A 26,084-nucleotide genomic window follows, 5' to 3' on the forward strand; every position below is an offset into this window, starting at 1 on the left:
TTGGCCTCGTCTTTCGGCCGGTCAGTGGCACTGTAGTCCTCTGGAGCTCTCAAACTCTATTTCTCCCCTCTTGCACTACAAAGGCAACAATAACAACAGCTGCACTTATCACACGCAGGACTTCACAGAGAAACATGACGTGAAGATGACTTAACAAAGCTGTCTTCCTGCGTCTTGCCTCTGCGAAGCTGTTGCACTTGTTTTAATGGCTGATCGGCTTTATTTTGAGGCGCGGGGTTGTTTTGCGCGTCAACAATAAGGAGCATGCCGTTGGAGCGGCGCTGAGCGCGTTCAATGAGCGCATTTCACTCAGTGGGATTTTTATATTTAGCTCTGTGAGAGACGCGCGGGACAAGCAGCGGAGCAGCGGAAACAGGAGACCCTGATCCCGGTGTTGTCTGACATTTTGATCCCTTTGAGACCGTTTCGAGCCCCCTAAAACTTGTCGTTCATATCTCGGTGCGCGTTATCAGGCTATGTGGTGGTGAGGGCGCCGTGTGTGTGAGGGGGAATAGCGCAAATTGATCTACTGCTCCGGGGGAAAAGATGATGATGGCCGGTGGTGGCGGAGCGGCCGTGGACCATAACGGGATATACTCAAATCCTAACCTCAACAGCCTGCAGCAGCCCCTCATGGAGGCTGATAACCCGGACTCCCGCAAACGACCGCTGGAAACTCCGGCGGAGGAGGCCGGCTGTACCAAGCGCACCAACACTGGAGGTAAGAGAGATACACACCATCCACCGAGTCTCCTCCACACGAAGTCAGATCTGGTGTTGTAGAAGCCTTTGCATGCACTGGTGGAAGTATAACAGCAAAACACTGCCTTCAATATCCCCCCACTGCATGCACAGAAACTACGTGCTGTAACATGCAGCACCTGTGCAGCTGGCACTTTGAAACACTGACTGTGTTTATGGCTGTTACTTTAAACGCTGCATATCCCAGCAGGGAGAGCAGGCGGCCTGAGAGAGCCTCCTCAGCTCAGGTCAGCTTTGAGTTTGAACCCCATCACCTCTCTGCTCCACATCTGGAGGTACGCTGTCTTTAATTCGGTGGAGAAGCGATGATTTGCGTGTAGAGGCTTAAAGGGGAAGTATTCGCAATAAACCTGTGACAGTTCAGTGTTGACAAAATAACAGAGCTCTTGTGTTCACTTGAGCTGTATGATGGACTTTGTAGATTTAGTGCCAGTGGTGTGGGAGAGTTTAGTGGGTTGAAATTCTGCTGATGTCACATTAACACTGTCAGAAGTTCAGTGTGCGTTTTGAAGTCCAAATGTTGGAGTGAGCTATTCAGGAAAACCACCCTGTGAAAATCATACAACCCAGTATAACTAGTTCACTCATCACCTCTTGTAGCCTAGATTCCTATCAAAGTCGAGTTATTTATAGGTTGCGGGGTAAGCCAAATCTCAGCATCTGTTTGGTATTTTTGTTAGCCTGTCATGATGTTTGCCACACCAGCTTTTAGGCTGTCTGGACTGTCAGCACACTGTATGATGGTGAAATTACAATTCAGAAATACTTAAATGCAAATGAAAAACATGCAAGTGCTCAGTGAGCAGAGCTGGGTGGTGTAGATGTTGACAAATCAGCACCTTTTTTGGGGGGGTAAAGTGGTTGGTTCCATCTATCCCTGCATGAGAATCTAAACTCACACATTCAAACTGAAGGATAATAAGAGACTGGAAATGTTACAAGCACATCACAGAAAATCAGGGAGTAGTGAGAATAGTGAGAACTACTTGTTGGGGGGGAAAAGACTACAGAAACACTGCAGCGCCATTTTATATAATTGATCCAGGTTTCTTTTTCTGGAGGAGAAATAGTGGAAAGAAAGAATCTACAAGGAGGTGTGTGCACACTTGCTTTATTACTCATCAGTAAGATGTTGGAGTGCAGCAGTGAGGATGACGGCTGATTCCGTATGCCAGCTACTGTACATCTTATTTCAGCTTGTGATTGTTCTGGTCTGCAGCTCTAAGGGACCACTTATTCAAGAACTTAATGTTAATTAGACGTCCGTGGAGAACAGGCAGGTTTCTTCACCATATGTTACTGAAATTTCCTTTGTCTGTCTTTGTGTCCCAGACACCTCGCCGTTCGATGATATATAGCAGCATTATACCCTTATTTTTAACAGCTTGAGTATGTCTTTGCTGCACCTCAGAAATGTAATTTCAGCAAGGCACATAAGGACCCTTGTGGCACCAGACAGTATTTTAGTGCAGATTCAGCCCCCATATGTCCTCCATTAGCACCCCTAAAACCACTGTAGAATAGAGAAGTCACATGGTGTTCCTGCTTCTAGGAGAGTTTCCACCATTCAGCTGTAGCACAGAGACTTCGCCATGATCTTCCCATCCAGTATCCAGCTGATATGAATGGCTAGACAGTGTGAAATTGCGTTTGGAAAATCTTAATAAATACTAAACCTACATACTTCACATAGACTGCTCTGAGTTTTAACGGTTGTCATGTCTATGATGGTTTTACACACTATTTTACCAGCCCGACTCCATGTTCTTCTAAGGCATCTCTGTATCACAACCCCACTATACTTCTAGAATCCGGAGCGGCACAATTAATCGTGTCCTGATGATGGTCTGGCTCTGAAGAGGCTGCCTTGTTTTCTCAGAGGCAAAGGTGTTCCAGATGGCTTCCTAAACAAGTTCTTATCTGTGTAGAGAACACGATCACTTAATCAAGGAAAACAATGAGAAAATCCCTTTTGTAAGCAGTAATGTCTTATCTCTGAATAAAAGGTGGACACATACAATTCACATCGTAAAGCATAATGAAGTATGTGGTATGCAATATACTTTTCCCACCACGACGACCTATGATGAACATTTTCAAATAAATGTTAAGATTCAGGAATTGCATGCACTGAACAAATACAAGAATAACTGGTTTTGAAAGGCCTTTAAGAGCAGATTTATGGTTGCCTTTTAACATACATGTTCAGAATTTCTAACGGGACATTTGGTTTGTGCTTAGTCTTTTAATGCTGACCTGGAAGTGTCAAAAATGAATAAAACGTCTGCCTTACTTCCCTATAAAATCTCAGTGCAGTAATGACAATACATACGGAATGCTAACTGGGGCTAAACTGATTTAAGAACCACTGGTTTATGCAATTACTAAAATTTGTATATTTCACATGTACAATTCATTTAATGCATAGTTTGACCTGAACAGCTGAGCTAAGCAGCATCTATGTTCACTCATGTTGTGTAATAACAGTCTACAGGCCCTTTATTGCTCTCCAAAATCACTAGAAATGTATTTAAGGCGTTTTTAAAAAAAAGAAAATTTACATTTAAATGGTACAAGTTAGCCAAGCGTTGTCTCTAACGTGTTAGCATCTGCAGTAGCTCACCAAAATTAGATTTACAGAGGTGAAATAGCAGCCAGTCTTCTGGTCATTCTGATAAGTATCTAATTTGAAAAAAAAGTGCAGCTCTTTGAGGCTAATTTGGACTGCAGTAGTTCAGGCTGAGCTCAGGAACAGAAGCTCCCTATATGTTCACATGAAACGCACATTCAGACCATTTGTAATGACTCCTACACAAATCACATGTTTCATAAATATCTTGTCACACTGTGCTTTGTGTTTTAGCATCACCTCCCGTTTCATGTGATCCACATGCATTATTTGCAGCATTGCAAATTCACAGCCTGTCTGGCAATAGTGGTAGACAGCCTGTAATCACCAACCCCTCTTCTACGTCTGATATTGATCACGTTATTCCTACCGAACTGATCATTAACATGACTGGCAGTTACAACAAAGAGAAGAAAGCCTGTGCTCTGGCAAAGCTGAGCCCCTCGTTGTGCATTAAGAGCTGTGGACACTGAATGAGGGAAATTCTCCTCTTTTATCAGCATTGCCCTTCTCTCCTCAAAATGAAGATCTTTCATTCATTTCTCTTTCTAATTACCCATACCCTGAGCCCATGTTGCTGGCAAGCATGTGCCTTCCAAAAGGTTGTGTGGCTGAGGGATTAGGTATGATCTCGTAATGTTGCTAATGGAAAGGTTGGCACAGGAATGTGAGCTGTATTTTTTTTATTTTTGGTGGGAAGGACACAGGTGCCCTTGCAGAGCGATGTGACGTGAGCGGACTGTGAATTTGCCAGGTGGCGGAGAAAGAGAGAATGAGAGAGAGCGATTGAAATGAAGACAGAGCAAAGCGGAGAGAAAAGGAGAGATAGATAGACTGTGAGAGGGAGTGGAGTCTACAGGGAGGCTGTGTCTATATACTAGAACATCTCTCAGTGAATGAGACTGGTAGAATTTTCTGGAAGGCATTCGCTCCAAAACCAAGGTTTGATTTGTGGATGAAACGAATCATCAGCCAGGAAAAAAAATTAGTTCCTTTTTTTTTTACAGGTTCCCTGGAAAGCACTATAAAATGAAGCTGGACCCCCCGTGTGCGCACACAGACACTTCCACACATGCACATTGCAGTTTTTACACACATTCAGTCACTTAAGATACCTCTCGGTGTAAGATTTATAGGCGTAGTGATTGGCTTCATCACCCCCCTCCACCATTCTGCGGCACTGCCATTTGCAATGGTTGATGAGCCCCTCCGCCCTCTCAAACATGGCCGTCTAAGGGATTGGGGGTGGGGGAAACGAGGAAAGGAGGGTGGGTGGCGTAAGGCACGCTGTCTCAGATCACTCCTCCTCCACCTCCTTCATCAACTGCTTATGCTATCCATACACCTCTTCAGCCACTGTTGAAGGTCACTCTACATGCTTCTCCATTCACCGCTGAAGCCGGCTCCCCCAGCCACTTCACCTTTGTCACTTTCCACTTATAAAAGTGAGTGAATGGACTGCCATACTTTATAGTGCTGCGTCAAAAGAGGCGGAGTAGGGGAAAACATTCAATTTTTTGGGACCGGCATCAGGGGGTGGGGACATGACGTGCTGGAGGGAGGAGGCTACCCATTGGCCGAGCGAGGTGTCAGTCCTGCGTGCTGCTGCAGACGGACAGGCCACTCGATGAATATGGATGAGAGCAGTGAAAAGGGTGATGCGGCAGGGAAGACCCCCTTCAAACCGATGCAGGCTTGAACAATGCGTGCCGTCTTTCACTGAAAACACTGAGAGCCTGCATTAGCATTTTCTCAGACAATTGAGGCTCTGGCCAGCTGCAGGCATGGCTCGGATGCTGCGGTGAAATCTCTTTTTCTGCACCCACTGATGAATTAGACCTCGGTGAAAAAGTCGACTGGCCGCATTCCTCAACACTACCATTGCACCTATGCCTAGGCTAATGTTAAAATCCCCTTTAGAGATTGTGCCCCGGCATTGATGGCGATCTGACAGAGGACTTGAGAAGCAGCAGATCTCAGAATGGGTAAGCCTCAAACTCTTTTTGTTTGACTTGTTGAATTTATCCATCATGCTAGAATATGTGCAGTTTCATACACCTAAAGCTCATTTGTCCATTATTGCTCATTTTTGTTCCATCGTCCTTGCTGCCTGTCAGCAGCAGGTTAGTCCATTGAAATGCAGAATGGGTACTTGGAGGGGTAGTGAGAAGGAGGGAGGACGGTCACAAGGCATTTCCTCCTGACCCACCCCCCTTGAGTGACTTAACTAAACACATTTGGCTCAGCGTCCGTGTCTCTGCTCCAAGCCATCCTTCCAATATTGGAAGCAGGGGTTTGAACTAACACCCCACTGGCTCAGCTTCCCAATGTGCCCCACTGCTCCCGTTCCCTGGCGGATTGCAGCAACAGATTGCCATGTTTACTCTACCACATGACGCCATTAAAACCTGTTACTGTGATCTCAGACACTAGGACAGAATTAATTATTGACTAATGACAGCAAACGTGGCTGTTAGGGCGATGGAGGGAATCTTAGTGGCTTCCTCCCCTGCTGGGTTTACTCTGGTTGAAGATGAGCAGAAAGTTACGCAGTGGGTTTAGGCTTGTCTGTCAACAACAGGTCTTTGGATGTTTGGATTCTGCATAAGCAGCAGCACTGAAATTAAATTCTTTGTGTGGCTACAGTATCAGATATCTCGTGATAGGAGTGAGGGCTCAAAAGCTTTACGGCGACTGTGTCAGACATGCATGATCTTTATTTTTTCACCAAGGTCATTTTATTGTTATTCATTGTGATAAAAGCGGTGGGCTGACTGTAATATAGCATGAAAATCTAAAGATCAGATAATTGCCAGAGATGACCATACAACATTTATCTCCTATTTCTTTTTGGTAGGATGTTCTCAGAAACATTACATATTGACCAGCCCCTGACATATTTACTAGCTTTTCACGGTGGTGTAAATGTTCACTTCATGTCTGTGCTTTCAGGTAAATGTGGGTATAATATGTTCTGGGATTTGGGATTGTCTCCACAACCATTAATCTAAATCAAAAGTGAATTCCATTAACAATCATGTCATTGTCTGTATATCTGTCAGAGCCATTGGTTATGGTGATGTACACGAAAACAAGCCTGTGTCTGAATGGAACATGAGGGGCATATTAATGCAATAAGGAGAAGCGCTAACATGTAGGCTGTGAAATTCCTTAATGTCACAGTGCCATGTTCATTCACATCTGAATCTAATGAGTGCATTACTGAGGCAACAGGTTGGTCTCAGTGCAGGGCGGTCCACCTCCATCCATCCATCTTTCCTCCCCACCATGCCGGTCAAGCCCCCACATTCGATACCCTCCACAAAACATAGGATGCAGTGACATGGTGACAGGCATCTGTATCATACTACACTTGAAAACATATTAGAAATCTCATCCTACAAAGATGGACAGTGCCTTTTTACATCTCTGCCCGCTCGAGTGACGTCACCCTTGCAGCTGAAAAGGATCGAACATGACGTCATTGCATCGAAATCAGCATGCGGAGGGGATTATTTGTATCAGTGCTAAGAACGCACCTGTACCAAGTGTTTACCATGATGTCATCAGTATAATATTTGGAATTCAGTGGGGAATTACAGCCGCTCCACATCTATAAATGTGATATTTTTGGTGTATGTTGGCAGGTTCTTTAATTATATTCGGGTCCAAGCTCAATGTGTGGTCGATTGCTTTTTACTAGGTTAGCGCACTCAATGTGATTAGGGTTTTCTTGGAAAGACACTTTTCCCACTTTGGTGCTGATTAATTCTCTATTAGCATTGTAGGAAAAGGAACTTTCCCAACTGAAAGGGAGAAACACGTTTGGCTGCAAATTCGTCAAACTGATGTGCTGTCAATCACTGACTGCTACAAGCCACTGTAAGCCACAGAAGCCCCTTCCAAAATGGAGGAGATTTAGACCATCTTGGCAGTATAGCCTTTGAACAAATCTGTGGGATTGATTCCCATATGTTCTTCTCACGTCTGTTAATTAAGAAGGATCACTTTGTATTGGCATTCATGAACTGCATGGATAATGACTTTGTGTGTTTGCATTTAGTCCTCTGTGTACAACTTTGTTTCTCAGAAAACACAGGCTACGTTTTGCATTCAGATTGGACTCTTTGATTCTACATTTGTTTTATTCATGTGTAAAGAATGATTAGTAACACTGGACCTGGCTTTGTATTTAGTCAGAGGCTAAAACTCCTTGAAAACAGTTAAAATTAGACCTCTGCAAGCTGGAAAGGAGGTCATCATTTACTCCACAAGAAATCTGGGACAGGACACAGAACATGTCACCAATCTGAGATAAAATGTGAATGCACCGAAAGCTACAAAGAACTCAAAAGGCAAAATCTCCTTCCAGATACCTTCCCTTTACTGGAGGAATACAGACACAATTACAACAACACATTATGTTATTGCCTTTCCCCATATATGTCAAAGCTCCTGTATGTATTCACAGTGCGATTTTTTTGCTTGTTCAGGGTATTGGGGATTGGGTGCCAGTATGGTGTATATTATGATGTGCAGAGCTACTTTACCAGATTTGACCCTTTCCCACTTTGTGTGTCTCTCCCCCAGAGGAGGGTGAGTACTTCCTGAAGGTGCTGATCCCCAGCTATGCAGCCGGCTCTATAATTGGCAAGGGCGGCCAGACCATCGTACAACTGCAGAAAGAGACGGGTGCCACCATTAAGCTGTCCAAATCCAAAGACTTCTACCCAGGTAAGAATGGACCCTCAGTAATTAAAATTGATGAGCATAAAAGCCTATATATATAAGAGGAGTCATCTGACTCATTACCTAGCTGAAGGAGCGATGCTTTGGTTTAAGAGAGCGTTTGATATGTCCTCTTCATTTTGCGTTTCATGAATAATTGCAGTCCATTTTAATCACACACCAATCGTAATCACTTTGAACTTGATTATCCTTATGTCCTTGATGGACTAAACATGCATGTACTGTAGATATTACAGTTGTCAGATGCAGCATTCAGGTCTGCAGGCAATTTCAGTTTCAATTAAGTTGCATGGATAGCAGGTTGCACCCTTCATTGCAGTTTTTTTTTTTTACAGTATTCTCGGCTTCATGTCAGTGCATTGGAAGAGCTGTCTCACTTTTCTGGAAAAATTGCATTCGGCTGCCATTTTATACCCCCCAAAATAAACACAGATTCTGTGACGCAGAGGACACGTAGTGTACATCGAGAGCATTAATTGTGCTGGAGAGTCTCACTCAAAAATGGCAACAGGAGAAGGATGCTCGTGCAGCTTGGTGACCCCTATCACATGGAGGCCAAAGCTGAACCATCATATCCTCCAAACACAAACGCCTGAGTTGTAGAGGAGTCTGGGTGTTTGTCCTTCATGCCTCAGAGGAGGCTTCAACCTGCTGAAAAATAACAGGTGCTGAGCGTCTCGCTGCTTATTAGGTCCAGATGTTTCTGTGATAACTGATGCAAGCAATAATCCCTGTGTAGTAGTATACTTTTTACTGTATGTATATATATATATATATATATATATATATTTATAACATATAATTACCTCTTTTGGTAGCAGTAAGTTGGTAGCAGTGCACCTATGAAATATGAGTAGCACAAAATATATATGTGAGAAATACTACAGATGTTGCAATTATAGAGTTCACAGTCAGTTCTCTGATTGCCTTAAGCAACTACCAGCAAAGACAGAGAAAAATTGTTACCCAGAATTCAATTTTCCTTCATAATGGCTACCTTCATTATTGAATGTGTCCTGTGACCTCTACAGTTTCAGCTGAAAAAGACTCCTTAGAGTATTTAGAGCACAAAATATTACACTACCGACAGGAAAAATGCACAACATGCTTTGAATTTGACCCGTTCTGTTGGGAGTTACATGTGATATATTGGACTGACTGAACCGTGGCAAAGAATTACTGAGCTGTGGGGGAGAGGAGAAGAAGGATGTGTTAGCAAACATTTTTTTCTTTTTCTTCCACCATGTTTCTGTTAGCCATGATGTCTAAGGATAGACGGTGTTGTAGGCTGTACGGATTGTAAAGCCCCTTGAGGCAAATTTGTGATTTGGTATATTGGGCCATATGAATAAAAATTGACTTGACTCGACTTGACTTGATGAAAGGACGCGTTTAAAGGGCACGGCTTGAAATTCTCCACACACAAGGCCAGCTATGTTTAAGGGAATGAATTATGGCTACTTCACTGGAACAGGACCAAATGAGTGATATGTATCCTTATTTCTCTCTTTGGATCGTGGATGTGTTCATAGGCCACCACCTGCTCTGCCCATCCCCCTACTCATTATTGTGATGAGTGAGAAGAGGAGTTCAGGGAGAGGGTGCTGGCAAGGATTTGATTGGCTGGTTGTTCTGGCCCACACAAGTAAAATGAAACGACTGCTACTGTACACTGCACAATAGCTGAGAGTGCCGCTTTCTGAGAAGTCAGTAGAGGCTAAACCTTTAAAAAAAACTCTATTAAGTATGGGCAACTTGGTGAAGTTTGCAACAGCAACATATAGATGTTAATAAAAAATGATGGCCTGAATTGTAGAGGCAAGCATTTCGGCACGTCAAACTTGTCAGCTACATCTGTTTTACCTGCCTTCATTGTTGAATCAGCTGCACTTTGGGCTAATATAGCATGCTAATGCCATTGCTAACAGTTCACGCCCTCATCGCTCATCCTGCAGCAGCCTGAGCACACTTCAACTACAGCACAATCGCACGCTAGAGAAATCAAGGGACAACAACCGATGCAGCCATTTTCCTCTGCAATCCTCTCTGTGATGGCTCAGTCTGAGACTCCCACCCACCTCACATCTTCCATCCATCAGTGTAAGACATGAGACCATGAATTCAAAGGTCTTGATGGGAACTGCACAACCGGGGCCCTGCTGTGGCGGACTTAGATGGATGAGCGGAGATAGTGAAGGGTGTGGATGATGCATGATTGTATGTGAGCGAGGGAACAGGGGGGCAGGCCCAGAAATAGCCTGTTTCAATCTCTCTCTGTGGACATGACCCCTCTCCCAGCTGTACTCAAGCTTCTCCAACACACGCCAAGTTTCCTCTTTCCTCCTCCCCACTCACTGTTTCTCTCAGATTTAGTTCTTGGTAGTTGGGAGAGTTCAGGGCAGAAAAGATGACATCATACTTCTCGTCAAATGTTGTTTGCATGCTTGCCTCCTAGCACATGGGCACTGACTGTTTTTGTTTTTATTATTTGGTTTGAACCCGCCTGAACTGTTGCATAGCTGGATTACCCGAGCCCCCATAAATGCAGCAGGCTATGCATTCACCCACTCGTACTGTGCATTCAGCACACACACACACACACACACCTACTCACACCTACTTACACACATCCGCATATTAAAGCAGCTGTAGAGAGAGCCGTGGGAGTTCACGATTTGAACATAAACTTAGAAACAAAACTTCAAACCCTTTGCTTTGTGCAGCTGGCCTCCGGACAAGTACATGTATTGAGTTACTTTGTACAGCACTAACAGATGAAGCTGTTGTGATGTCATAGAAACACTGGGTGTATGTTTTCCATTATCTGATCATTAAAATATCAATCACAAAATGTGACCTCATACTGGAAAAACACCACTATTCCACAGAGTATAAGGTGAGGTATTTCCTTCAGAGCAGACAAAGGATCTACACTTTGTTGTTTTTCAACCGTATCTCCGTATGCAATGTATACTCACTAATGTTCCCTATCGGACAGTATCACTTCAGTCTAGGATGACATCATGGGCAGGGATTTCAAACTAAGACAAACTGCAGCCTTTTCTTTCTCCAGATTCATGTCTGTGCCTCCAGTGAACAACAGGAGGCACAGTTGTTGTTACACTACGATTGTTCTGCTTTATGGTGCTAATGTAGTAAGCCTCTCTGTTTGCCCGATCTGCAAGCACAATATTGGATGTGTCATTGCAACCAAACAGCTGCTGCAATTTCTTTTTTGTGATTGGCAAAGGTCAGTTGATTAAAGGGGCACTCCACAAATTTTACATATGGAGGTCAGTTTACTCGTCACAAGGAGTAGTACTAAAGCAGTTGATGATGTAATCAGGGTTATGTCAGCTTGGGTTTAGAGAGTACATATTTTTACCGAAAGCCTGCATCACAAACTGGAGGGCATTTGTGTGCATTCAGGAGTCAGAGAGGATCTAATGAAAGACACTACTGAGTTGCATTCAAACTATTGCAGACTTTAAGCTTTGATCAAAGTCCTACCCGATTTTGTGTCAGTTCTCCTTCTAATAGTAAAATCCCTGGTGTATTTTAATGCGACACAGGAATCAGATCCTACATTACTGCAGTCCTAAATGATGCTATCTATTATTCCAAAAGGGCCCACAGTATCCTGTTTCTGCCTACATTTACAATTTAGTGGTAACAAGTTTTATTTATTATTATTATTTACTTGTTTGTCTTACAGTGCATTAGGACCAGGTACATGCAGCAACCAGTCTGTAATTTAATGGCATATTTCTTTGTACTAAATGCCAGAAAAAGGCTATGATAAGCATGGTGTGTTTACTGTCTTTTTTCAAAAATGGCAACAGTGATTGTTGGGAACCTCTGGTCAGGGTGTGATGTAATGTAAAAGCTGTCCAGGAGACTGTTTCTGATTTACTGGATATAAATGGCATGCCACAAAAGATCCCCACATTTAAAATCAGTGTTTACATTTTAGAAAAGCATGCCATATGGCAACAACGTGACATGATGAATATATTCAGCACTGGGATTTCCAACAAAAACATTCCAGCTCAATTTGTAGTGTGAATAATTACTTAAAAAATCTGCTGATGTGATAATAGTAATTATGGGTGAGTGTATGTGTGGCATGCTAACAATCTGAATAAATCAAACCAAGGATTTGGAACAAGCCAAGGCAGAGGCAGATTCCCACCACAGAAAAACTTAAACAACAAGACAGAAGTATTGAAAGTTTCTTACTTCAGGCTCAAGATAGAAAACCTGAGAGTCATTGCTCTCTTGGGGAAAAATGAAGGCTGAGATGTGTGCTCTCAGGGGCACTGACACATTTCTCTCCCCTCCTGCCAACAAGAGGACGAGCTAACTCTTACTGCAACTCAAAGCGCAGAGCTTTTATTATGAAATTCGTCACCCTCAAAAAGAGACAGAAGGCAAAAGCTGATACAAGCAATTCAAGAAGTGAAAAGGGTGGAGAATAAAAATGTAGCATTCAGGTAGTTTCATGTCCTCTTTATGGTGTCTCATCTGAGACAAAGGCTGTAGTCATATAGCATGGTCTCTGCCTTAGGATAAACTGACCTGGAAGCAGCACTGTCACTCCTTGAAGACCTTTCTAAATGCAGAGATGTTTAACTAGAGGTTACTGTACCAAGCAAAGTAGAGGGGCCTCCTCACCCAGCAATGAATGTTGGAAAAGTGAAGAAAAAGCAATACTCAAGGCAATATGTCTTCTAAGGACGTGTTGCATCACTCAAGATGGCCTAGTTTATAATTTGTTGCATCGGGGTAGGGCAAGCAAAGAGATTGCTTAGTCAAAGTAAATTCCAATAAGTCAGATTAAGGTGAAGTCACTGCCTGCAAGCCCCAGTTTTTTATGTTTACCTGCAGTGAAATTAGGTTTTGCATAAATATTAGTTCCAACCTCATATTTTATATTTTGTGCCTGTTGTTTGTATCCTGGCTGCATATACAAGAGGATTCCATACACAAGAATTAATATCCTTTCAACATTTCCACATACATACTCACCATTAATAGAAACAATGGGACCAGGGAATAGGCTTAATAGGAAATAACACAGTTTATCTTGTCTGATTCATTTTCAGACAACCGACTGGATTTTGGATATTTTTGAACATGTCCACCGCAGCCAATGCTTAAAGCTCCATGCATGTGGTTAATCTATTGAATTGTCTCTGTTAACATTTTGAAATGTTAGTAATAATATTCCATTTAAGAAATAAGGTCAGTTACAGGTCAGGTGCCCTTTCCCCCATTTTGCCAAATTAGAGTTTCCTACTGGTTTTCCTGACATGCTTGAACTGACCTATTGACTATTTAAATCCATTATTAGACGTGTCTATGGTATAAAGCCAATCAGGTCTGACTTTGGCTAATTTCCTTGGATTTATTTCAGCATTTCCTGTGTTCTTATAAATGGCTAGGAGGATAGATGCAGATGTGTGTGTCACCCAATCTTGTAATTTGCTATTCAGTTGAATTAGAGATGGAAATACCAAAGATGCAGTAGAGCAGTGCTTCTCAGACACAAGCTCACCTTATTATCTGGTCTTATCCATTTACACATTTTACTCAATCAGTGGGGGAAATGTGACACTTTCCTCTCACTAAGATATTTGCCCTATGCTGATTTATGCTGTCTCTTAAGTCATGCAATAAAATCGGGAGACATATTCATATTCTCTTCAACCAAAGAACAGTAAAATGTTAAAGAGAGCTAGGCAGGGAGGTTGATACAAAAGGGAGAGTGGTTTAAAAATCATGCAAGCAAGTATAAAGGACTCGCTGTTGCATCACCTGTTTCCACGGCTCGGCCCCTTTACCATGGCAACGGAATGCCAGTTGGTTCGTCAATGTGGGTGTAGAAAGAAGCCTAGAGGAGGAACAAGTGTGTGCTTAGTCTATAAGAGCTGCAAGGCAAGGACAGGCTCAGTATTACAGCACTGAAAGAGTTACATCATTGAAGAGGAATCCCCCCCCCCCAACCCGTGGCTCACTAACCAAGCACGGTTCTTTCTTTCAGCTGTTTCTCTGTTGATTGTGTAAATGGAGGAAGCAAGGAATAGCTTAGTAATTGGGTCTCTTTGTGAAATGTCAAGGAACATTTTTCATTGCCAAGACATCTTAATATAAATGTAGATTTTAGTCCAGCCCCTAGCAAATCCCTCAAATCTGCTCGCCAAGTATCCACTCAGAGCACATTACAGTAACTGATCACTTGTGTTTGTCGTCTTCCTCCTCTCTCATCATAGGAACAACAGAACGCGTCTGTCTCATACAGGGTACAGTCGAAGCCCTCAATGGTGTCCACAACTTCATTGCGGAGAAAGTCCGCGAGATGCCCCAGAGCGCCCAGAAACCCGAACCAGTCAGCATACTGCAGCCACAGACCACTGTCAACCCCGACCGCGTCAAACAGGTGAGATACTACTTCCAGGACACCTTGTTTATTAGTTGCCAGTCTTACGTGTTCTCTGTGCCACGACCCACAGTCTGGTAGGGTCAGGAAAATGTGAGGGTATGTGGTTATTTTTACCTACAGTCTTTCATAGCTAGACAGAGTCGTGTGGCAGCTGCAGCCTAAACCCCTGGGATTAACAAATCGCTGAGTAAAGCGGGGGCTGGTGTAGTACTCTGACTCAGTGAAAGATATCCCTCTTTCTGTTGAACATTTATTCCAGTAAATCTTTCTCTTGTTACCTTTTATTGCTACTTAAATATTTCTATTTCTCTACAGGCCAAATTGATCGTGCCCAATAGCACAGCTGGGCTGATCATTGGCAAGGGTGGAGCCACAGTGAAAGCAGTGATGGAGCAGTCAGGGGCTTGGGTGCAGCTCTCACAGAAACCAGAGGGCATCAACCTGCAGGAGAGAGTGGTAACCATCAGTGGGGAGCCTGAACAGAACCGCAAGGCTGTGGAAATCATAGTACAAAAGATCCAGGAGGACCCTCAGAGCAGCAGCTGCCTCAACATCAGCTATTCCAACGTCTCGGGCCCAGTGGCCAACTCCAACCCCACCGGCTCCCCCTACGCTAATACGGCCGAGGTGCTGCCCAATGCAGCCGCAGCTGCTGCCACTGCCTCCAGCCTTCTGGGCCAGGCCGGCTTGACAGGAATGGGCGCCTTCCCTGCTACCATGTCCAGCTTCTCTGGCAATGATCTGCTGGCCATCACCTCAGCCCTCAACACACTGGCCAGCTACGGCTACAACACTAACACCCTGGGCTTGGGCCTCAACCCTGCAGCTGCTTCTGGGGTCCTTGCTGCAGTAGCAGCTAGTGCTAACCCGGCTGCTGCTGCTGCGGCTAACCTACTGGCCTCCTATGCTAGCGATGCCTCCAGCAGTGCCGGCCACCCTGCTACAGGCCTCGGGGGGTTCTCCCTGGGTTCTCTAGCAGCTGCTACAGGGGCTTCCAATGGTTACCTAAATGCTTCATCCCCACTGATGGCCTCCTCCCTATTGGCAACAGAGAAGCTTGCGGATGGGGCCAAGGACGTGGTTGAAATTGCTGTTCCTGAGAATCTGGTTGGTGCCATTTTGGGGAAAGGAGGGAAAACGCTCGTAGAGTACCAGGAGCTAACAGGAGCCCGCATCCAGATCTCCAAAAAGGGAGAATTCATTCCTGGTACTCGGAACCGTAAAGTTACCATAACAGGGTCACCAGCCGCTACGCAAGCAGCGCAGTATCTGATCAGCCAGCGGATCACTTACGAGCAGGGCGTGCGCGCTACCAACCCACAAAAGGTGGGCTAAAAGGAAAAAGAAGAGGAAAGAAGGAAAGGATGAAGACAGAGATAGAAGGGAATTGAGAGGGTCACGATGAATAGAAAAAAGAAATGTCCAAATATCTGTTCAATATTTCAGTATCAAATGAGAGAATCACAAAGGAGGAGGTGGGGGAGACAACCAAGATAAGTGTGTGTGATATGTGAATGTGTTTTTAGGACTGACGTCCTGATGTTTTTTAAAAGTTTGTGTCGAGTCCTTTTGACGATGGTGATCAGAGTAAGCTGAACTGGTCCACTGCCAAGCTGCAGATTCAAGGGTGAGGCCGCAGGGTATCACCCTCCTCCAAAACCTCATAGCTGTTTTATTTATCTTTTTCTGTTTGGGTTTTGTTGGTTTTAATTTCAGTTGCAAACCTCAGCTCCCGGTGAGTTGAGTGTGTCTGATGAAGTTCCAGCCAGCTGATAGAGCTGTTTTACAAACCTTGCTCTTTGTATACAATGCAGAAGGCATTGTTAACAGGGGAGAGGTTTTATGACAAGCACCTGAGGTCATCTCAGTCTATGGGGAAGCAATCTGAGGATAATTTCTTTAAAGAAATCATGTCTATGTTGACATATGTTGAATTCTGGCTCATATCATAATTGAAGTTTCTAAATTTGGGTATTTTATATTTTCATCCTTTATTTATTAACATGGTCTCATTCAAACACAAATAGATTATTTAAACCTGTGAATGCAGGTTGATCTGAATGTAAAAACAATATTAGCCTATCGCTATTTTTTATTTACAGGGATCAAATATTGTGTTGCAGTGAAAGAAATGTATAACTCAAACCCAGTCTGAACTTCACTGTTGCTGTCTGCAAGTATAGTTCAGGGGTTAAATAATCAATGTGAGAGGATAGAGGAGACACACAGGAATGTATAAATATATTTTACATGAACACACATAGATAATGCTCCCACAAACCCACAAACACTGAAACGTATTTGCATATTCAGTCATAGCTACAAACACACAGAAATATGTTGTTTAACCCTTTCTTGGTGCTATAGGATTAGGTTTATATCTACTTTGCCATGAAATCAGAATCTCTCTGGCGACTATTCTCTTTACTTGATTTACTTGATGTGTCGTCCAGCCATTAGTAGCCCATTGGATCTGACCCAGCCTCTCACCTAATGAAAAAGGATTGATTTCAGCATTTCATGATGAAAAGCAATCCAGTCTTAATATTTCAAGTCCATCCTCGCTCCCAATGCAGGTCTTTTTTTTTCCTTCTAAAAATTGGCCATACTCTAGATTTTACTTGACAATATTTTTGCCTTAGTCACACATTTGTAACTCCCAAGAATTAACTTAAAGCTCAGACTACCTTGAAGCAGTGTCTAACCAGTTCAGTTCGCAAAGAGAACAAAGCACTACAAAAGCATTTTGATAAGAAAAGCTGTATGAACCAATATCTGTGAACAAAGAAACTATTGCCTTTACATTAAGGGTACCAAATAGTCAAGAGACATACACTAATGAAAGGGAAGTAGAATGACACTTGAAAAGAAGGTTTGGACACACTTTTTCTGTGAGCCATCCTTCCCAATTTGCATCAAGACAAAAAAAAAAAAAACCAAAACGATTCTGCAGTTCATCCAGGCAGCCTGTTATCGTTCCCAAAACACGTTTATGCTCACTAACTTCAGGTGGAGCACGTAATGTAACATCATGAAATGTTTTGGCATCGTTGTCTTTTATGGGCAATTGTTTGTCTAATGCAGGGAGGCTAATTGTCTAGAGCATTTCCAAGCATTCGAAGATTACCTTGGCTTCCTTCTGTGCTGCTATCCATGGTGTTCATCCTGAGTACACTGGGTCTCTGAAGACTGCACTGTGAGACATTAAGAACACAATGTAAAGCATGTCTGTCCCTGCTGGGATGTGAGTATATTTTAATGTGCACATCTATGTCACATACACAAGACCTACCAATACTGACAGAAGGGATATCTCCACAAGAGCATTTATACTCCAGCGTCTTGTGATGTTTCTGTTTACCAGTACCAATGCACTGCACTTAAATTAGCAAACCACAAATTATTCCCACCACATTTTCCTGCACTGTATTTTCCAGTCCTATTACGTCCACTTCCCCGCTCTAAAGACATCTTTCAATTGTCCCCATCAACCCAAGCTCTATGATCAGCTTTCTGAATACACGGCTGTGAGGGTTGGTGCTGAGAAGTGTCCAAAAAAATCAGAACCACTCCTGTTTTTTGGGAAATTTAATGAATAGTGTTCTCTTTTCATTTTCATAATTCATGTTTGAAAGTAAATGGATTTGAAAGTGTCTGAAGCAACTCTTTGTGTCTGAACATTATGCGTGGCAATTGCAACAGTGAGCCTTTCTTCCTAACTGAAATCGTTCCTTTCACTACGTGTCTGGAAGGCTTCACAGTCATCCATAACTACAATCTGGCCACTAATGAAATCATAGCATAAGATAACCTTTTACTGCCCAAGAATTTAGCATATAATAAGATACAAGCACAAAACAAGGGGATGTTTTATCAATGCAACTGGACTGCATGACTGCAGAGAGCTCTCCTTCAAAGCTCTCTGATCTATACATTGTGCCAAACACTATTTCTCTCTGCCCCTCATTAACTTTCCTCTTTCTCTCAACATTTTATTCCCCTGCATGTTGCTGTTTCTCACTGTTCTGGGATTCATCCTGTGTCCTAATCCCTGTCTGTGCTTCTTCCTACACTGTGCTCTCCCCCTCTTTCTCCTTCCTCCTGTCTTGTCTTCTCATGGGCGGTGTGTTGGGTGTGCTGCTGGTGGGAGTTATGCACTATAGGTCATAAGGGTATGAAAATATTTTCCCAGGCCGTAGAGTTCACAAGGCTAAAATGCACAGAAAACACCTGCCTCCAAAACTGTGACACCCACAAGACCAACCAGCAACGTTAGCTCAAAGTATCAAATTCCCTCTATAAGAAGAACAATGAGGATTTAGAATAGTTTAGACTGTGAACTATGGCCTTTTAAGGGAAGAAAAAGTGTTGTTTTTTCTTCCAAAATGAGGCAAATCTTGGTTGAATAAATATTCATATGTTGGCTGAACAAACTGAGCTCAAGTTTCAGCCTCTAAACAAAGCCTAGTAAGGACAGAATGCATACGATAGTGAGAGTAAGGTGGGAACTTGTTTGTGACCTCAAGCTGAAACAATGACATCCTTTATGCATATCCTCTTATCTGAAAATGACTAGAATTCATTTCTGTGGAATACAATATGTCATGTCATATGATCTATATGTACTTTATTGTAGCTATTCTAGTTTGTAGTCCAAATGCAGTCCAGCGTTGTCGATACAATGTGAACTATGTTATATTTGTGTGGATGATGAGAGTGCCAACTAAGCCTGATTAAGATTAGCTTTGCGATTTGTTTGTGCATTATGATGACTCATCATCAACCGGTGGTGTCCATATTTCTGTCATTGATGATTTAGTTTGACAGTAAGAAAATGTAAAGAATATTGGAAGCAATATAGTAGCATGTTGTCCTGTTTTGTGTTTTATGTCTGTTGTATGAACCTTTGAAATTACTAAGATTTTGAATGAATAGGTTTACATGTACTTTTTGTAAGTTATGAAAATGCTGCTATTTGATAAGTAAACTATACAAAATATTTTAGTTGAAAAGATGTCTGGTCTGTTGATTAGAAACATGCTCTAAAAGGCTGGAGCATAAAACGAGGTGTATAGAATACTATACAGTACTGGTAAGATAGTAAAAGTAATAATAGACTCCATAGTACAACCTGTGCCAAACTAGACCTCCGCAGCTTCTGAAATTGTAGATGTGCGATCAAATGTTAGATATCAATAACTTGTTTAGAAGTGCTGATCAAGTGCCAATCAAACACTGTCTTTTAAGTTAAGAAAAGATAATCAAATACATTACTTAAGAAAACAAAGGACAAAGAACTTTTTGTGCATTGTTTTATCCCATAGGTACATAGAGTAAGAGTTAAAGATTGTGATTTTTATGGATCCATGTTGTTTTACACTCCATGCATCCCTTGTGTGTTTGTTTGACCTGTGGCTTAAGTACTGCTGTCTCACAAATGTCTCTATAGGCCAGCATGGACTAAGCATAACATGTTATAAGCATTCATAACATACCATTAACAATCAAAAATGTGTTTGTGGAGTTAGGTGTTATCTTTTTGCACGTCTTCTATTGCATGGTATCAAAGTAAATTATGGAGGAAAAAAATTACAAAAATTTGCGAGGTGTCTCGCAGCATTCAAAGACATAACGCTGCATGCAGTCAAATGTAAAGCACTTAAGTTTACTCGCCTCATGTTTAAAAAATAGTTTTTTATGTTGTGAGTTGGGAGGGAGCTCATTATTGTCATGTTGGCCCAAAAAAATGACACACACACACACACACACACACACGCACACACACACACACACACACACACACACACACACACACACACACACACATCTCAGATCCAGTTCTCATCAATCAAAGTTCATCTCTCTACACATCATCAGAGAAGATATTACATCAGAGTTAGATTTTTAGGTACAGTGAGGAGTATTAAAAATGTGAAACAAGCAAACGTGAAAATGTTATTCAGTGCATTGGCTCCTTGTGTTTTGCTGTTTTCGGATATCAGACATGCATTTATTTTAGAAACAGGTTGAACCTCATATAACCTGCCCCATAATGTTTTTAGATTTTTTTTATGTCATAGCTTGAAAGCCCAGATCTAATCTATGAATGTACCCATTTACTCTTTTTTTATTTCTGTCGAATGTCTTCGAATCAGTCTTTAATGTAAATTCAGGGCAGGAATGTCAATTACATGTAGAGTTAATATCTATGTCAGATTTCAGCTATAGTCAGGTAGGCCTCACACGGCCATAGTCATGAACCAGATATGTTTTAACACAACTTCCGATTCGCTGTCAACATTATCTTGTTTGTTTAGTGTTGCATAAATGCACTTTACTGATCAGTGGGTCATATTGGGTGTGAAATGAAGCAAACTATGTTGGCTTTCAACAGTTTATTTTATTTTTTTGCCATTATTTGCTGTTGCTCTGATGTTACTTTTATTTATTTATTCCCTGATCCTTTTGGGTCTCATGAATGATGGAAAGGGCTGGAGTCTCAGACAAAATAGAAAAGTAGCACTTGTTTCCTCACTTGAAGGCTTCTCCTTCACATTCCCTTCAGCAGAGGTTTGTGTCAATCACTGAGTGCTTTGTTTTAAACTAACATGTGAAACCAGGAGGGATCTGTAGACATTTGTCCATCTGCATCCTCTTTTGCTTTAAACCACAAATTCAAAAATGTTTTTTTATTTCTCCAGCAAATTGGGATTGAAGCACTGGGCTGAAGGTACAGAGGGATGCAAGCTCAAGGTCTGGCTGATATAACAGTCAGGTCTGAGAGACATAATCGGCACCAGCAAAATCAAGATTGCCTCTGCCACCTCAACATGATAAAAATCACAGAGGAAACCTATTAGACTTTGAGTGGCCTAGTTACATGAATGATATTTCTCTCTTCATGTTGTGTTACAAACCCCTGTCGTTGCATTTACTGCTTCACATCTGAATGCCAAACGAATTACAGTATCATTCCAAAAGTTGTTATGTTTGTTTTTATTTTCACTCCAAATGTATCCCGGACGTTCATCCGCCCCCACGGAGCCCTTTCACAAGAAGGCTAGGACTGGTTTTAAACGCTACAAACTGGCTAAGGCTGCTTGCTCCTCTCTTAAAACCTCTTCTCCCTGAGTCTCACTCTCTCAGCCTACACGATATCACGATTTGTGTTTCATTACACTGAGCACCTGCTACTGTGTCCGCCCTTTAAACGGATTAAGGTATTTCTGAGCCCTTCTGAGAAAATACAGGATTCTTTGCCAACCAGACATGAGGCCATTTTTGTCTTTGACCCTCTGAACCTCCCGTGAACTTAGTTGACCTTCTCCATCCCCAAGAACTCATGTATGTGTTAGATATTTTACACCACTTTTATTGTCAAACTCTGCAAGACTGTTCATTTGTTTTCTGGTTATCTGGACAATTCTGCCGGGTTGAATGCTTGCTTAAGTGTAAACTGAAGAAAGCATGCCAGTACCTTGCAACCATTTTCATGTCATTGTAAATTTTCTTTCGGGGTTCGGTTTTACTTCGTTTAACCTCTGTTCTTTCCATCTCAGAAAAAAAAATGGACTGACAGCATAAGATCAAATATTCCAACCCAAGAAAAGTGATGTTTTGTTGATTGGGTACATTTCTCTTTGATATTAATGACAATGGTTCTTTCTTTCGTTTGTGACGAGGAGAATCTGTGAAAGTCCGCAGTGTTAACTACCTAAAGGACTTTCTAGGACAGCATTTATATGTCTTTTAAAATGAAAAAGTTCTCTGAATACATTCAGAAATGAGAGGAAAATGTCTTCTTGTGTCATTTTAGAAAAATTGTGAAAACTTTTTATGGCAAATATTGTCAGCAAGAGTGCCAAATAATTCCATACTGAGCCAAAAGGCAGCCAGCCTACATAACTAAATGTTAGATCACTGGAATGGTTACATCCCATTTCCACTCCCCTTGAAAAACATCACCCTAATTGTACAACGTTTGAGCTCATGTACCATTATTGTTATGCTGCCAGTCTGTTTTCTGCTTCTGTCAGAGAAACATCTCAGAAGCAGTATATTTTCTAAATGATACACTGTTGATAAAAAGACAGCAGCTACTATGGCGAGGGAATGAGATGATTTTAAAAGTGTCATTGTTTTTATTATTAGTTTATTTGAACATTATTCATTAATAGATTTAACGGTAATGACTATTTAATGTAACTGTAGTACTGTGTTTGTAAAAGAAATTCAGTGAGTTGTGTTTTATGACTCGTGGACTACCAGTGAAGTCAGCATTTCAGTGTTAATAATTGAATTGTTTTTTAAAGATTATTTTTGCGACGGCAACAAAGAGTCATTATAAATGTTCATTTTAACATCACCTGTCTTCTGTTCCTTTTATTCTCCACCTTGTCCCTCTGCTCTGTCTCACTTAAGTGAAAGGTCGAGTGTTTATATAATTGCAACCAACACATTCTATGAATAGGTCGATTTCTGGAGCGCTGAATCTGAGCACATAATAAATGTGAACAATGGCTATGTTTACATGGACACAATGCTCACATAATGAGGAATCAGATTAAGGTGCAACAATTATGTGGTGAAAAGCAGCATAAATTTCACAAATTTATTTGATAGTTGGGTTTGTTTACTGAGTGTAGGATGTTAGATAACGGATACTACATTTAGAACCTCATTATGTTGTTCATTTTAAAAAGCTTGTTTTGTTACTTAGAGTGGCGGTGACTTTGGCCGGAGCCCATCTACAAACATTTTGTTTCATTTAGTTAAGCATCCAAGGGATAGCTGCAAATGTGTGTCTCGTCTGTGATCACATGCTGAACACAGGCAGTTTCACTGCAAAATAAAGTGAAAGATTATGGGGTTTTACAGGCCAAGGCCGATCCACTATTTTTACACCTATATGCCCAGCACACCCACACAGGTATTTTCATTATTATTAAATATTATTCATTCTATCTAATTAAACGGGTAGAGCTAAGCTACGAATACCTGACCAAAATTGTTCAAACAGACTGATGAAGATGTAATTGTTCCGCCCTCAGGAGAGTGAAGGAGATGTCAAATAAGCACAATCGGCAGACACCTACACATCCTGAGGAGAGGTCTAATTGGGTAATGTACCGTAAGTGAAAACAGCTGTGAGTGTATACCACTAAACACAACGTTTTTGGGCTTTATCCTGGCTAAATAGTTTAACAGGTATTTGGTCATGAACCAAAGTACTGGGCAAATTGAAATTCTGACCCGATGATGCCGCTAGATGAAAAGGGATCACCAAAGTTATTACAATTCATCCTGCGGAGGACATGAATGTGTGGAGCAAATTTCATGCCAACCCATCCAATAGCTGTCGAGACATTTAAGTCTGGACCAAAGTGGTGGACCAAAACACTGACAGCCATACCGCTATCATGGCTAAAAATCCAGAATTATTGTTCCCCCCAATATTTTCCTCTTCTGTGGTGGAGAATCCTCTGAGTGAGCATTTAGACCATCACAGGACTTTCAAACTCTCCACCGAAGCCCTGCAGGGTAAAGAAAACCTTTCAGCGTTGCAGGCTCCTTATTGCAGGGTGACATACTACACTATTCAAAGCACAGCAACTCTGGGGCTGATTAGACCTTTGTTGTTTAATCAAGTTAAATAAATTAGATTTAATCTGAGAATTCTCTGTATCTGCGGTCAGGCAGGGACCTCTGTTAGGTCAGAGGTGGATAATATGACTGAATGACATCTGATATTCAATATGAGCCAATTATGGAACAATATATCAATCTAAGCCATGCATAGCTGAGTTGTACAGTGATCATCAATTTAATGTTGATGAGATGACCAAGTTGACACTGGAGCACAACCCAATGAAGAGCACTCCTAAATCATATACTATATTTTATATATCAATGAATGCAAACTCATGAGCTCTGAGCACAGCCCCAATCACTTCTACACACAACTACAGTCAAGTTAGTGGGCACAATTAAAAGTTCTGCAACATGTTAGACTGCCATGACTTTTATGTAATAACGTCCATGAGCCACCCAGCACACAGCTGTTCCTCCTACACTGTTTGACCTTGCCCATTATCCAGCAAATACATTCCTAATCTTCTGAGCTCAGCTGCACAAGCGAGGAAGGTGACATGACACACACATACACAGGGCTGAAGCTGTGCTGGGGTCATGTCCACAGTACTTTCTTGTTGTTTTAGTGACCTGAGATGCAGTTTACAATCTACAATTGAAACATAATATACAACAGTGGATTCTTTAAAGGTTTGTCGTTTTCTCCACAAGAATGATATTCCTGGCAGTGCTGCAGTGTGAAGAAGGCTCTAAGAAGACAGCGTTTAGACCATTTTAGATCAATGCAGGGAATGGATGCCAGTAAATGAACATTTTAACTGAAATTCTAATTAAACAGGTGAACAAATAGATGTACAAAAATGAATAACATAATTAATATGCTGTTTTTTGGTATTTTTTGAAACAGTGCTTGCAGTGATGATCTTGGTAATTCTGAAATTCTGAATACCACCCTGTATCCACTTCCTCTAACTGCTCTGGGTTCCCACAGATAAACGTTTAGCGATAATTTGATTTAGATACCTGGGAAAATTATTAAATTCCTTCATGGATGCCTGTGGAAGTCAGTGAAAGAGACACAACAGCAGATGGACTTGCCTCATGGAAAGCTTGCATGTAGTTTGCATAACAATTATCAGAATGACTTACTAACTTGCAAATATGGCCTGACAATAAGGCATATAACTGCATGAGTAAGTCATTGGAAATAGTAACCACCATGAGGTCACTGGTATTTGGGGAATTACATGTTGCCAATTTGAATGTATGAACTCCTCACTCTAATCCCCTACAGTTTATCCCCCTTAAAGCCATGCCATTACAGAAATATTTGGAATGCTTAAAATATCTGTTATGTATTTTACTATTTTCAGTGTTAATTATCTTATTTTAAAACCTTCCAGTATCTGCATTAATCACACTGTCCAGTCTGCTTTTTGTTAAGCACTTTAGACCAAAAGCACCTTCCTACCATTGTAAAGGCAAGAAACATTGTCCATTGTGCAACAACGGAGTGAAATCATAATTCAAAATTTTCTGCACATCTCAACCCATCCAATGTCTCTTTTCTACCTTGAATTGAGGTGTAAAACCCTGCAGCAGTATACATTTAAGGCACATTTGATTCCTGCTGTGAGAGAAGGTAGCAATGGGCTTGAATGATAAAATTGCGTTGTCAAGGTAACAGGTTGTTCTGAAGACTGCAAATATGTCGTATTGGGGATGCTCCTATACAATATTTCAATCTGCAGCCGCTGTAGCACTGAACTACATAAGCTCTGCATTTCACTCCCTCAAAGTCAAGCAGGTAACTGCAGATGTAATATGGTTTGCATTCATAATTTAGAGATATTTAATAGCCAGTCTATCTTCATCAATGTTATTGAAATGATTCACTGCAAATCACATTTG

At 41.7% G+C, this 26,084-nt stretch overlaps 1 protein-coding gene across 2 annotated transcripts; it reads left to right on the forward strand.

The window, feature by feature from the left end:
- The first annotated feature begins 84 nt into the window (after positions 1 to 84).
- nova1 (NOVA alternative splicing regulator 1) lies at positions 85 to 22,947 on the forward strand. Of its 2 annotated transcripts, none has more exons than XM_044222069.1 (4): positions 85 to 721; positions 7,982 to 8,125; positions 14,413 to 14,579; positions 14,898 to 22,947. In XM_044222069.1, exons 1-4 carry the CDS (start codon positions 547 to 549, stop codon positions 15,915 to 15,917), a joined length of 1,506 nt encoding a protein of 501 aa, XP_044078004.1. In that variant the 5' UTR covers positions 85 to 546; the 3' UTR covers positions 15,918 to 22,947. The 2 variants fall into 2 exon arrangements, with proteins under 2 accessions (XP_044078004.1, XP_044078005.1); XM_044222070.1 differs by lacking the exon at positions 85 to 721 and adding an exon at positions 5,057 to 5,376.
- The last annotated feature ends 3,137 nt before the right edge of the window (positions 22,948 to 26,084 follow it).

Source organism: Siniperca chuatsi, linkage group LG14 (genome assembly GCF_020085105.1).
Source record: "Siniperca chuatsi isolate FFG_IHB_CAS linkage group LG14, ASM2008510v1, whole genome shotgun sequence".
NCBI lineage: Eukaryota > Metazoa > Chordata > Actinopteri > Centrarchiformes > Sinipercidae > Siniperca > Siniperca chuatsi.

Coding starts and splice junctions, on each gene's coding strand:
- nova1 (XM_044222069.1), top strand. CDS start 547: ATGATGATGGCCGGTGGTGGCGGAGCGGCCGTGGACCATAACGGGATA. Junction 8,126..14,412: donor ATCCAAAGACTTCTACCCAG/GTAAGAATGGAC, acceptor CTCTCATCATAG/GAACAACAGAACGCGTCTGT. Junction 14,580..14,897: donor ACCCCGACCGCGTCAAACAG/GTGAGATACTAC, acceptor ATTTCTCTACAG/GCCAAATTGATCGTGCCCAA.